This window comes from Pyricularia grisea, chromosome VII, assembly GCF_004355905.1.
Source record: "Pyricularia grisea strain NI907 chromosome VII, whole genome shotgun sequence".
In the NCBI taxonomy this organism is placed as follows: domain Eukaryota; kingdom Fungi; phylum Ascomycota; class Sordariomycetes; order Magnaporthales; family Pyriculariaceae; genus Pyricularia; species Pyricularia grisea.
In genome coordinates, this window is record NC_044975.1 from 1,044,788 (window position 1) to 1,057,887 (window position 13,100).

A 13,100-nucleotide genomic window follows, 5' to 3' on the forward strand; every position below is an offset into this window, starting at 1 on the left:
GGGGGATATGCGTTGAAGGTGAAACGAACGACAAGCACCTAGTTTTGGGCATATTACGAATTCGCGCTTTCATTTTCCGGCTTACCTAGTTGTCTCCTGTCGCGACCTGGCCTGGGGACCTGGAACCTCTTGGGAGGAGAGAACTTGCCAAGATCTGGAACTTCATCTTGTACACCAGCATCAGCATCACTGGCCACTTATCCCCTTCGGAAGTATTTATTATACGAGGGGTACGGTACAGTGCTTCATTGGGAGGAGCGTTGTGCGAACATTTTATACAATAGTCTAGACATACTCTAGAGCACATGACGTTAATTGTAGTATAGTAATAATATGACAGAAAATACCAACAAGATTCACACATAATATTTGTGACGTGAAACCCACAAAAAAGCTTTTAGAGTGTAAACTTTCGATGCGACTTGGTCGCATGCCGTTCTGGGCGGCGGTCGTCCGAAAGCCATCATAGCAAACGTACCCCGCGTCACATGTGGGGTAATGCTTTCTCCTGTTGCCAGTAAGTTGATGTTTCCATCGACGTGCAGACTCCATCTAGTGCACGAACTGAGACCTTTATATGCCATGTAAGTGAGTATAAAGTAGTAACCTTATTGTTCTGGATTAAAATGTGACGTGAAAATAAGGATGACCTCGAGGCAACGGTGGTACGGAGTATATACTTCGAGGTTATCTGGCAATTGTTATGATCCGCCACGGTACGTGGTAGGAGAGTTTATCCAACAAGGTCCACCCCCGCGACAGGCGTGGGATGGTCCGATTGAAGGGAATTGCAACTTTTTTTTTCAACCCCATAATTTGACTCACAGCTCATATAATGACTTCATATTCGCTATCCAATCCCGAATTATAGTGAATATCATCACCAAAGAGATTTCAGGTCTTCTTCACTGGTATAAAAAAGGAAACTTTACTGCAAACAATCACCACCTATTTGCTTGACTGAAACATCACAAGACAACGTCATGGCCGCATCAGAAGCCGTCACGAGCGTGGAGCTCACCTCGCTCCCCAAGATCGCCACCGGCAAGGTGCGCGACCTGTTCACCGTCGACGACAAGACGCTCCTCTTTGTCGCGTCGGACCGCACATCCGCCTACGACGTCGTCATGGCCAACGGGGTGCCGGGCAAGGGCGTGATCCTGAACCTGGCGACCGTGTTCTGGTTCAAGCTGCTCACGGCCAAGGTCGCGGGCCTCAAGACTCACTTTCTCGGCACGGACGCGCCGGCGTCGCTGACCGAGGCCGAAAAGGCCGTCGTGCGCAGCAGGAGCATGCGCGTCCGCAGGCTCAAGGTCTTCCCCGTCGAGGCCATCGTGCGCGGCTACGTCGCCGGATCCGCCTGGGCAGAATACAAGACTAGCGGCACGGTGCACGGCCTGCAGGTGCCCGCCGGCCTGAGGCAGTGCGACAAGCTGCCGAAGCCCCTGTACACGCCGTCGACCAAGGCGGAGCAGGGCGACAAGGACGTCAACATCACGCCGGCGCAGGCGGCCGAGATCGTCGGCGACAAGTACGCGGCAGAGATCGAGAGGCTGGCGCTGGCCGTGTACGAGGCCGCGGCGGACTACGCGGCGGACAAGGGGATCATCATCGCCGACACCAAGTTTGAGTTTGGGTTGGACGAGGAGACGGACGAGGTGGTCCTCGTCGATGAGGTGCTGACGCCTGACTCGTCAAGGTTCTGGCCCAAGGACAAGTACGAGCCCGGCCAGGATCAGGAGAGCTTCGACAAGCAGTTCATCAGGAACTGGCTGACGGAAAATGGGCTCAAGGGCAAGGAAGGGGTTGTGCTGCCTGAGGACGTGGTCAAGGCGACGAGGGGCAAGTACGAGGAGGTGTTTGGAATGTTGACGGGTAAGACGGTCGAGGAGGCGCTGAAGGATGGGTTTCCGTGATGGGGTATGATGGTGGTGATTTGTGGAGGTGGTTACTACGTTTCCTGTTTATGACAGCTCTCAGTTACTGGTTTTTACATGAATAACCCCCTGAATGAGTATGAACGGACATTCTTTGTTAAGCCGATTGACCAATTAGCAGTTGAATTTTGGGAAACAATTGGATTAAATGTACAAGTGAAGTCTAGAACAGGGCTCTCAGACAGACCCTCCATGCATCTTGTTGCACAGCACAAAGTTTTGTTGTTTTTTTTTTTTGTTTTTTTTTCTTTGGCCAGGGTCGTGGTGACAGGGGTTACCCCGCCTCCTCATTTTCCGCCTACACCGCAACAGTATAGCTTACCGGTAGTGAAGCTTTTGACCCCAGTGAGCTCCAGTAGAGCTCTGGTCAAGGGCTGTCGTCATTGATCAAATTGAATGGCCCGATGACAGCAGTCCAAGCTCAGGTGGAGAGCAGAGCTGCATCGACTTAATTGACTTTTTGGCTCAAGCTGCAAATGCACCAATGCCCATTGTGGTTATTTCAGACGAAATAATACATCGCTCGTGGTCTGATCACTTGCTTCTTAGTTGCTATAACAATACAAGCTGATCTATTTTCCTATTTTCCGTCTCCTTAGGTTGGTGGAAAGAAAGCCATCAGAACAAAATTCCCGCAATAGTCAGACTTGAACGTCACTAACCCCTGCAAAAGGTGGTTGGTAGAGGTGTTTTCCATATCGCCCTACTGCCGGCAAGCCCCACGAACAGGGTGTATACCAACCTCCTCAGTCCTACCTTCCCACCTTTGTACCCCATCTCCCAGCCTCGCAACGACCAAAAGGTCCAACGCACCAACCAGAGCAACAAAACCAGTTGGCCCGCACACCATGAATATGCAAGTCCTCCTCGACGTGCATACACATGCATTTCCCTGTACAACCTATTGGCTCGACTACCACCATCCAAGTGGAGGAGGGGGTCTGCTGCTGCTGCAACGACGGCAAGAACGAGAAGCGAAGGAAATTTCGAGGACACCACCACCATAAGCAGGATGAACCTGAATTTCGATTATGTCGAGCCGCCAAGTAAGTTGCATCTTTCCTTACTACTCCATTACCGGGCACCTGCTTTTCCGTCCGTTATCGTGCTTTCGGCTCAGCTCACGAGACGCACCCAATACTGACGCCCGTTTGCTTTTGCTCCTCGCCCGTCACCGTAGGGAACGGCTCGTATGCCCGCAAACCGAAAAAATCACACGCCACAAATAGAAGATCAGAGAGAAGAATAGCTTCAAGTAGCAGCTACACAGAGTCCACGAGATTACGAGACAGACGATACAACGATTACGACGATTCTACGACTGCTGCTTCGGATATTGCTCAACCAAGCGTACTGCCAGCTTGCCCATCTCCTCCAGGGACAGCTTCAAGTTGGCCTTCCGAGTCGGAAATCTACGGTCCAGACCGCTTCAACGGCCCAGATTACACCCCATATTACGGACCAGATCGCTTCAACTGCTCGGATTTCGGCCCAGATTACGAACCAGACCGCTTCCTTGGTCAGCGTCAAGCACCAGTCATACTGACGGAGGCTGCTCTGGCAGAATTGAGGAACGATCCGGACCTCACTCTGGACGACGTACCGGACATCGGCTACCAGTACATGCTGGAGGGGCGAGCAGCCGCCGCTCAGGGCATCTCTATCAAAGACAGGATGGCTCTGGAGGCCGGCCAGGTCACGCCCGGCTTGGATGACACCGAGCACCTCCAGTATGCCATTGAAGCAATCACAAAGGACTTCCGCAAGGGAGGGCCGTCGAATGTTACGGACAGCAACCAATCCGACTATTATGAAAGGTCGATACCTGATCATGACTATCCCGCAAAATATACACGACATGCAGGGCCTAGAGGCGTGACCCCACCGCCCGACGGTCGAATGGAGCGTGACCTACATCTCCAGAAAAACCAATCGCAGCGTAAAGCAAGGGCCGAGAAAAAGAGGGATGCTAGCATTTCCCAGCCTTCCTCCCAGTCCACATTGGTGCGACATAGCCAGCCTCCCGGTGTGGTTGAAGTTTCGAAAGAAACCGACCCCAAGAGCACTGGAAAGTATCCCGACAGATTTGAGGCGTCGTCTTCCAGGAGCAAAACTCACTTATGTTGCCGGCCCCGTGTATTACAGCACCAATCTCTGTCGATCCTCATGGGTCTATGTGTGGTGATAATTGCACTCCTCATGTTCTGCGCCATCTACTCGCAGACCAACTCTGGCTTTGTCAACTACAACGGTACTATATATGGAGGCCAATTCTTCGTATTTCGGATGCTGCCGCAACTTCTCGCCTCGGTTGTTTTGTTCTACAGTCAGGCGGTACTGATGACCACGCTGCGCATTTTGCCTTTTGTGCGATTAGCACAGAGTTCGGTCTATTTTCGGAGTGGAGCCCTCTTTGATGATATATATCGGCCGTCAACATATCTTTTTCCGCGTCTGCCTCTGCCATTACGGCCCGCCCCTTACCATGTCTCGACCGATCCGAGGGACAGACCCTACCCCGGTCGGCCGCCTAAGCAAGTCCGGAATCACAACTATAGACAGACAATTTTTGCGCGAGTTCTCTACTATTGGGACCTGTGTCTGCCATTGCTCATGATGTGGTTGGTGAACTTCACTATACCCTTGCAGAGCTCCATGTTCACGGTTGTGTATATTGGTGACGATACCTGGCGCTGGGCGACGGTTCAAGGAGTCGCATGGACACTTGTAGCGCTGTACCTCGGCTTATTCCTGGCCATATTTTTGACAATGAGATACTGGCAAAGCAATCCCATAACAGGGCTTGCCTGGGATATTCGGTCAATTGCGGATGTGGCGGCTCTCGTGTCGCACGGAAACCACCCCGATACCAGTCCTGCTTTCAATCTGCTCAAAGACTACCGCGATACTGAAGTCATGGCCTCTCGCGACGAGCTCAGGTGGGCTCTGCGAGACCGTGATAGTGACAGGCTTTCTATGTGGGAAATGACGATGGATTTGGGGACAGGCCCCCAGCCAGGAAACGCGGCTGAGTTTGAGAACATCCCAACGCGAGGCAATATGATCGAGTACGGCCTCGGTTCGGCAAGAGGCCATGAGCTAGATCTCGCTAGGTGGAGGAATGCGAAATATCCGATTACGCAAAGGGTGCGAGAAGCTCGTGAGCGCATTCTGTCACAAGAGTCTCGGCGCGACATGGCCACAGAGAAGGATGAGGAAGATATTGATATCGAGGCTTCACCACACAATAGGAGGGTGCGGTATCGCTGGTTGCCTTGGTGCTTCCGCACTCGACAATTGGTATTCTTCATCATCGCCATGGCCGCCATGCTGATCACGCTGCTGGCTGTCTCATTTGCGCCTGCGACCAACATTCAAAACGGCTTCTTGCCAGGAGTGCGCGCTGGCCCCGTTGACGGAAGCTTTTCTTCTGCCAACTTTTTGTATAGCTTCCTCCCTGCCTTCCTTGGCATGCTCCTGTTTCTCAGCTTCCAGATATTGGAAATGTGGTTACGCATACTTCAGCCCTGGGGTGAGCTCACGACTGGACAGGAGGGAGCGTTGCCCGAGCGCTCAGTGCTTGCAGACTACGCAGCTTGTGCGCCACTGCAAGCGGCCTACCATGCATACCGCAACCGTCACTGGCGTGTCGCCGCGATCCATACCCTGTCTGTTATATTTATTCTGATCCCCGTTGTGGGCGGCGGGATGTTCATGGCGCTCACCACCGACGAGAATGAAGTGCGCATGGTGCCCAACATTCCAGCCTTTGGATTCCTGCTGGCGCTCCTAGCTGTCTACCTCATGACACTCGCATCGTTCCTCCATGGCAGGGGGGCCTTCAAGCTCCCGCACGGGGTGACGTGCTTGGCCGAGATTATATCGTTCGTGGCAAACGACGACGTGGCCGATGACAAGGTTTTCCACGACAACAAACTCAGCAAGTCGCAGATGATGCGCAAAATGGGCGTTGGCAAACCCCCTCAGCACCAGGATCGATGGCGTTTTGGTCTTGGCGCGGGACGGGACGGGCGTCTCGGCGTGAGAAGGGTCGTCAGGTTCACCGAGAGTCCGAGATCGAGCCGGCGAAGCAGGAAGGCGTCGGCTATGGGTGTGGGTGGGAGTTCAGCTCGCAGAGATGGTAGCGGCGGGTCGAAGTATGGGTGAGCGTACTCGCACGCGATCCCGTCGTCGAAACCATGGAGCCAGCCCCAGCCGGGAAACCCGTACCCGGAGTGGATTTGAAAAGGTTATCGGCCGATCCAGTCATTGCATACTTACAGTTTAGTGGTTTGGCTTTGCAAAGCATGTGGTGACTTTGCATTCGTTCAAAAGGATACAACAGCTACGAGATGATTTACGATTTGGATCCGAGGCGCGCGCCTCGGAACGATGCCTACGGTGCGAGTACGAGGAGCTCTGGTTCCATGAACATTCTGTTTCCTATCTGACAAGAAACTGATACATTAGGGATCGGCAGCGTTGGTTCCAAATGTGTCTTTTTTTCTCATTCTTGGAACTTTGTCGTTCCCACGTTGATTTCTTCCGGGACAGTGTTCATTTCCTGCTTTTCTCTTTGCTAGGCATTGCGTCGGAGTTATGATGGGTTTCAGGTTTTGTTCTTTCGGGTTTGCTATCTTTTTTTCACTTCTCGTCTCATGCGATCACGATGTTCAGCGTGCAAGAACAGCCGCCCATCCCTTTTTTTTCTGCGGAATGTGCGGGATGTAGCGACGAAACCTGTTGGCTTTTGTTTTTCACGACTAACGATGACGGACGGAACTGTTACGTCGCACGATACCATGTATTAGATTGAGCTGTTTTTGTTTAGTGTTGACCTCACGGTCAGCACCCATTTTGATGTTTCTGTTTCTCTCCTGGCTTATTAAACTTTCTGTCTCGGGCGGCGTTGCTTTTTCTGGGTAAAAAAATGGACCAAATTTATGTTTTTCGGAGACATGCTTTTTTCACTTTATGCTTATAGACTTGGGGGGACGGGACACGGGAGACCTGCTTTCGTCCGTTTTCCCCATCAGTCCGAAGCGGTATTCTTTTTTTTTTTTTTTCGTGGTGCTTATTTTATACTTTTAGACAAATTTGCTACATCAGCGGCTCGTTAGGACAAGGGGGCGGGAATAATTTTAAGCAGTTACGTGTATCGACAGCACGCTCGGATTGGCTTGATTTTTTTCTTCTTCTCTGTCTCTCTCCCTCTCCCAGTGCAGAAGCAAGCTTACTTTTTTTAGACTTTGGATTAATTATGTGTCTCCCTCTGGGGGGTTCTTTTTTCTGTCCTTGGGATGACGGGAAAAGGCAACCCGCACGTGCGGTCGGGGAGTGAGTACGCGTGTTCCTAAAAAAAACAAAAAGGCGCTTAACCGCCACGGGTTGTCCTGTGATCAGTCATCCGTCTGTTCTATTTGTCTTGTAGCTGACCGCGCCAAGTACCTATATCCAGGGGAGGCGGCAAAGCGCGGAAAGGAAAGACAGAAAGAAGTTAATTGTAGTCGTAATGGGTTGTCAGTTTTCTGGGACAGTTTTTTTTTTTTTTTTTTTTTTTTTTTTTTTTTTTTTTTTTTTTTTGCTACAATTGGGTAAGCGCCTTAGGCTTTATCCGAGCAAACTCAAGGTTCACGATACTTGACCGCGGCATGTATCGACAAGGAGGAAACCAATATGCGACAGGAAGATCCGAAAGCTCACAGGTTTCTTTTTCAAACACATGTAGAATTATAGTTTTGTTCCTCATAAAATCGTTACATGAGGTTCAAGGCAGAAAAAAAAAAAAGAAGACTCAGACAAATAATCTTTTTCGATAAGCTCCAGTGAGCCCCAGCAAAGAGCTGTCTATCTTCATTTTCTCCCTTTCTCTTCCTTTTTTTCCCCCCCCTCGACATTCGGCTGAACCGTCAACACTAATGTGAGCAATCGCCTTCCTACCATCCCTGCATCCCTTTCCCTTCCACGAAAAAAATAGTTCCGATGATTTCATATCCAAAATAGGTATTCAATGCGCAAAAAAAAAATGACAGTTCTTCTCAAAATTCATACAGGGAATATGTGATATATGAAAAGAAAACAGAAAAAAAAACTCCGAAGATATAAGAAAACCCTGAAGCTGGAGTGTGTGTGTGTTGGTGTGTCTGCGCCCCTTTGCATGATTGTCTATCAGTCATCACTCAGACCTGCCAAGATGCTTTGCCGTGAGATGTAGATCCTTTGTTCCCGTATGCGCCTTTCTGATCGGGTAATCACCGCGAACAAATAAAAAATATCATTTTGAAAAAAGGAAACAGACATTAGGAATTTGAGAATAGTGTACAGTTTCGTGTTCCTGTTGGACTGTAGAAATGAAGAAACATAAACGAAAAGAAAAGATGGGCAGCCGTCGAGACTGATGCAGAGTATTGAGTGTACAAATAATGAAAAAAAAGTCCAATAGGTAATGTTCAGTGGTAGTAAAACGAGTGTTTAGACAGAACGAATGTGAAGTGGGTATATCAATTAATTGATGGCATGGGTTGCTTCAAGACGGAAAAAGAAATTAATGCATTCGCCGTCCCTTCAACAGGAACGAAAACACCTCGGACCTCTGTCGGCGCAGCATGCTTTGACTTGCACTGCCACCCATGACCTCAAGGTCAGCATCGTTGATTTGCTGCTGCAGGGCTGCGGCACGGGCGCTCACTGCAGTCGCCGCCCTCGCCCTCAACAACTTCTCATCCACCTCATCCCTGCGATGCTGCTGTTTGGAGATGTCGCTCTGGCTACGTCGGTGGTGGAGGCCACGGACCATCTGCTTGAGGCGCGACTTGCGCGAGGGCGAGCCGCCGTTGGCCCCGTCGTTTTCGTCATCACTCTCGTGTTCGAAAAATGAGCGTGGGTGGTCCTGTTGTTCCGGAAACATGAACGACGTCGAGACAACTGACGGCTTGCGTTGCGGGACGGCCGGACGACGGTTGGGGCGGGCCACGGGCGTAGGAGGGAGGGGTCCGGCGTGCGGCGGTGGCGGCGGCGGCAATGCCTTTTCTATGCGTTGAGGGGTAATGGGCGTGTATAAGTCGACAGTCTCAGCTACGGGGATTGTAGGAAATTCATCTTGGACACTAGGGAAAATCCACGATGTCGACACAATCTGCGTCTTCCTGGGCGGAGGCTTGGCTTTGCTGTTGGAACGTGAGGACTTGTTCGTTGTATTTATTCCGGTAATAATCGGGTTTGTTGGACTAATATCATCAGTGGGAACCTCAACCGGGGTTAGCTTTACGCTAGGGAGTGGCGATGTCCGTTGATGGGAGAATCTAAAGTTGGTCCCTAGTGGTGATGGAGCAGACGAGGTGACGGCAGATGAAATTCCTGATGAAGAACGGGCGGAAAACACCGTAGTTGGTTGAGTGGGAGCCGAGAGTTGAGAGGTGTATGATGGGACGCATGTTGCTGACCGACCGCGGGTGAGAGGATAGGGAAGCTGAGTGTCTGGCAGCTGGAGGCTATGGTTCCGGAAATGCTGTTGAACGGCAACCTGGGGCGTGGCGGGCAGCGAATAGGATGCGCTCCCGTATGGGCTGCTAGATTTGGTGTCCCAGATTTGACCATGTCGATTTAAAGGTGAGATTGGGGGCGGTGACGGCACAAGGCTGTTACCGCTGACGGGAGAGGGGCTCTCGCTTGAGCTGAAGAGAGGCAGGTAGAGAGTTGAAGTGGATGCAATAGGTGGTAGTAATGGCGCTTGAGATGAGGGATGGTAGCTGAGCGAGCTGGTCCTTGGGGCCAGGGGCGGCCGCGCAGATGATCGAGAGGATCCCGGCCTACTGGAGATCGATGGCGTCTCGCGAGGAAATAGAGAGTATCTCGGCGGTGCCTTGGCATTGCTAACAGATTTTCCTCGAAGGGGCCAGGCGCTATCCACATGATTAAGCTGAGCGCCCTCTGGGTCAGGACCTTCGTCTTCCTTTGGAGCCGGCGTACTGTTTTCGTTTTCAGAGCGACGAGGGGCTGACGGGCTCTCGAGAAGAGCCGGGTACGGCATGTTCTCAAAGGGACCCTCCTGCCAGAAGCTGTCGAAGAGCCTGGACTGATGGAGGTGATACTGATGGTCTTCATCCCCAGAGGCTGGATCATCCCCATCCTCGTCGGCGACCATATCTGGCGGTGTCGAGTCTGATCCAACTGAAGACCGGCCCACTCCGCCGCGGTCGTTTCGAGGGTGAACGTAGGATGTCGTCCTCATGGATGCAGGTCGTGAATAATTAGGGACTCCTGGAGTCACTGGCCTCTGGAGGAGGACATGAGTTCTTTCTAAAGAAGGCGCATCACCGAAGTGCTTGGTGACCAGCGTCAGGTTCGCAAGGCCGCGAGTGTTTGCCGCCATGACTTCGTCCCTCAAGCCAAGCGAAGGTATGGTGACTAAGGATCTGCTGCTGAGATCAAAGTAAGAATGAAAGAGATATAGAAGGAAGACAGGACGAGGGGTATTTGGGGAAGTTTAAGCACGTCAAGCGCTTTGATGCTCGGAGTGAGAAGGGAGACGGGGGCAATATATCAAACAGGTAGAATGCCCATGGGTAGCGGATATGGAAGCAGCCGAAAAAGCATAACGTGTTAATGCAGGGCTGGTTTTTTTTGTACAGTACAGCTTTTTGGGATGAGGGACGCGTCGCTGGGAACAAGTGCCTAAGTATGTAAGTATGTATGCAAAGTCCAGGTCAAGACATGGCAGGGCAGGCCCAGAAAGATCCAGTCAGTCTGGTGCAGGAATGTCTTTGTTGCTCCGAGCCAAGAAGAACCGCACACGCCCCCAGGGAAGGCAGGCATGCAATTCAGGACGCTATCGTTGAGCAGGGTTAAGCGTGAAGTACTGAATATGGGAATTTTTGGAGAGAGGGCACAGAAACCCGAGGAATGCCAGCTCCAGGTGTGGACCCAGGACGGCAACCGATGGAGTACAGGTAGTAAGAAAACAGCCCCGAGGGGGGTGCGAGATGTTGCAAAGCAAGGCGAGGCAAGGATGAGATTATGGTCCACGCCCTACGACGGCTGAAGCTAGACAATCTATCAAGGATTAATGGATGCCGTAGTAGAGACGCTAGGGAGACAAGCAGTAGAGGTGGGGTGGGTGGCTTGTAGTAGTGTCAAGGCTTATGAGTGATCATAACCCAGAAAAACGGGTAGATGGTGTATCATTTTAGGAAAAGATTCGTCAGAAAAGGCATATAGAAAGAAAGAAAAAATTAAAAGACTACATCCAAAAAAGAACCACAAGGCGACCGAGCGGGCTTACAAGGACCACACGAGAACAAAATGATGGAGATGAACAACCCCTGATCCCGCCGCCCCCTCGCTGTGCCGAAAGAAACGAAACGAGACCAGTGCGGGATGCGCGGGCCAGAGGGAAAAAAAGGAGGTCAAGGGAAAGCAATCAGTCACGACCACGGCTACTGATGCCATTTTTCCAGCCAATGTCAGCTTACATGACGTGAATCCCTCGTCCAGTCTAATATTGTGTGCTATGTCCTGCCTGGCTGCCTGTCATGGGCCACAGGGGACGAGGCACAAGAGCACCGGGCACAGTGATTATGTAGGTGGCCAATCGTTTTCTTACACTGCCACGACATGTCCAAAGGGACGAGCGGCGGCGAGCGGCGACGACCAGTGTTGGTGGGTTCATTTATGGATTGGATGATAATGAGATGGACCAGTAAAAAGAGGTAAAAATACGGCCATCAAAGAAATGGTCCGAACGAACAGGGGACAGAACAGTTCAACAGGATAAGCTTGGCAAGGCGCTGGAATGTAGGAAGCCCATTAGCACAGTCTGTCTAGCAGAGAAAAATCAGAAACAAAAAGCATGCCAAAAGGAACGTGGTCAGGGCAGGCAAATGTATCATTTTTGCTTCCGCGATCGCGATCTTTGACCGGGTCCAAGAATGAATGAATGAATGACCCAGAGAACGGGAATTTTCATACGGTACATCGCAACCATTGCGGTTGCTAAAGGAAAATCTTCCGCGAGTTCGGTTCAACTGTGGGTTTGCTTGCTCTCTTTCTCTTGTTCATCCGATTACCTTTTTCCGATCTGCTTTGCTAGTGCTTCAAGCCGAGGTTATTAAGGTTGAGAAATGGCTCCGAGCTGCCACCGGATGACCCAGCAACCTAAGCCCGAGAGATAGCTTGATTAGCTTGATCTTTCTAGTGGAAAAAAAAAAGAATAGGTTAAATAGACTAAAAGAATCGTCCGAGCGATTAGAAAAAGAACTGGTGATCAGCAAGCTTAGAAAGGCGCGCGTGCCAAATAGATGAAAACAAGGAGGGGTCGCAAAAATATTGTTAGAGCAATCAAAATTGAATGGATGGAGGGTCCAGGGTTTGACAGCACCCTACATAGTAAGCTCCAGGTATAGCTTGCGGATGGCAACCCGCTGGATCGGCAATCTAAAAGAGCACGGGGCAGGCAAGGAAGGAACTTCCTTGCTAACATCACTCGCTACTAATCCGTAAGCATCGGTATAGGAACAGATTCATCGTGAAAGAATCTCGATGACAGCTCTCTGTGGGGTGTATATGTGCTTTTCACGCAGAGGGCAGAAGCATATAAGTAAGCGTTGCATTGCAGCCCATGGATCCTCAAAAGGCCGAGACAGGGACGACACGATGGTAGTTGGATGGCGTTGGAAGGCCGTCGACGCCCGACCATGTGTTGACGATAAGAGAAAGAAAATCTCAGGGAGGGGCTTGAAGAGGAGGGGGTGCAGAGGGCAAGGCAAGGCCTTGGACCATCCATATGCAGCCAGCCTCAAGATTGAATAAAACAACTTCCTTCCTTCAGTGGCACTTTTCATTGGCATGATGGCGCGCAGCGCCTTGGGGGGGGTAGGAACGAAGCTGAGTGGGGCACACGGGCAGTGAGATGGATGCACATTAACACGTAAACGTGGGAAGACGGACAGCTTGGTTCCATTGTTGGTCCCTGCGTCCCTGCTGGGCTGTCAATTGCTACTTCGTACATGCTACAGTAATACGGGATGGACCCCACCTTGATCATCCCTGGCCCCCAAGGCGGCTTTTTTTTCGGCGAGATAACCGAACGATGGAACCGCCCCTGGAAGCCTTGAAGTGACAAAATTGGGTAAACTACCACCTATTTTGTTGTGTAGTATCGAATCG

General features: G+C 51.1%; 3 protein-coding genes across 3 annotated transcripts; 2 read left to right on the forward strand and 1 right to left on the reverse strand.

Annotated features, from left to right (window-relative positions):
* Positions 1-983: 983 nt before the first annotated feature.
* Positions 984-6,104, forward strand: PgNI_10344 (uncharacterized protein; the record flags this gene model as incomplete). Its single annotated transcript, XM_031130317.1, has 3 exons — positions 984-1,912; positions 2,667-2,983; positions 3,118-6,104. 3 exons carry the CDS (start codon positions 984-986, stop codon positions 6,102-6,104), a joined length of 4,233 nt encoding a protein of 1,410 aa, XP_030979520.1.
* Positions 6,105-8,481: 2,377 nt separating this feature from the next.
* Positions 8,482-10,308, reverse strand: PgNI_10345 (uncharacterized protein; the record flags this gene model as incomplete). Its single annotated transcript, XM_031130318.1, has 1 exon — positions 8,482-10,308. One exon carries the CDS (start codon positions 10,306-10,308, stop codon positions 8,482-8,484), a length of 1,827 nt encoding a protein of 608 aa, XP_030979519.1.
* A 693-nt stretch (positions 10,309-11,001) lies between these two features.
* Positions 11,002-11,709, forward strand: PgNI_10346 (uncharacterized protein; the record flags this gene model as incomplete). Its single annotated transcript, XM_031130319.1, has 3 exons — positions 11,002-11,048; positions 11,403-11,594; positions 11,685-11,709. 3 exons carry the CDS (start codon positions 11,002-11,004, stop codon positions 11,707-11,709), a joined length of 264 nt encoding a protein of 87 aa, XP_030979779.1.
* Between the last annotated feature and the right edge of the window lie 1,391 nt (positions 11,710-13,100).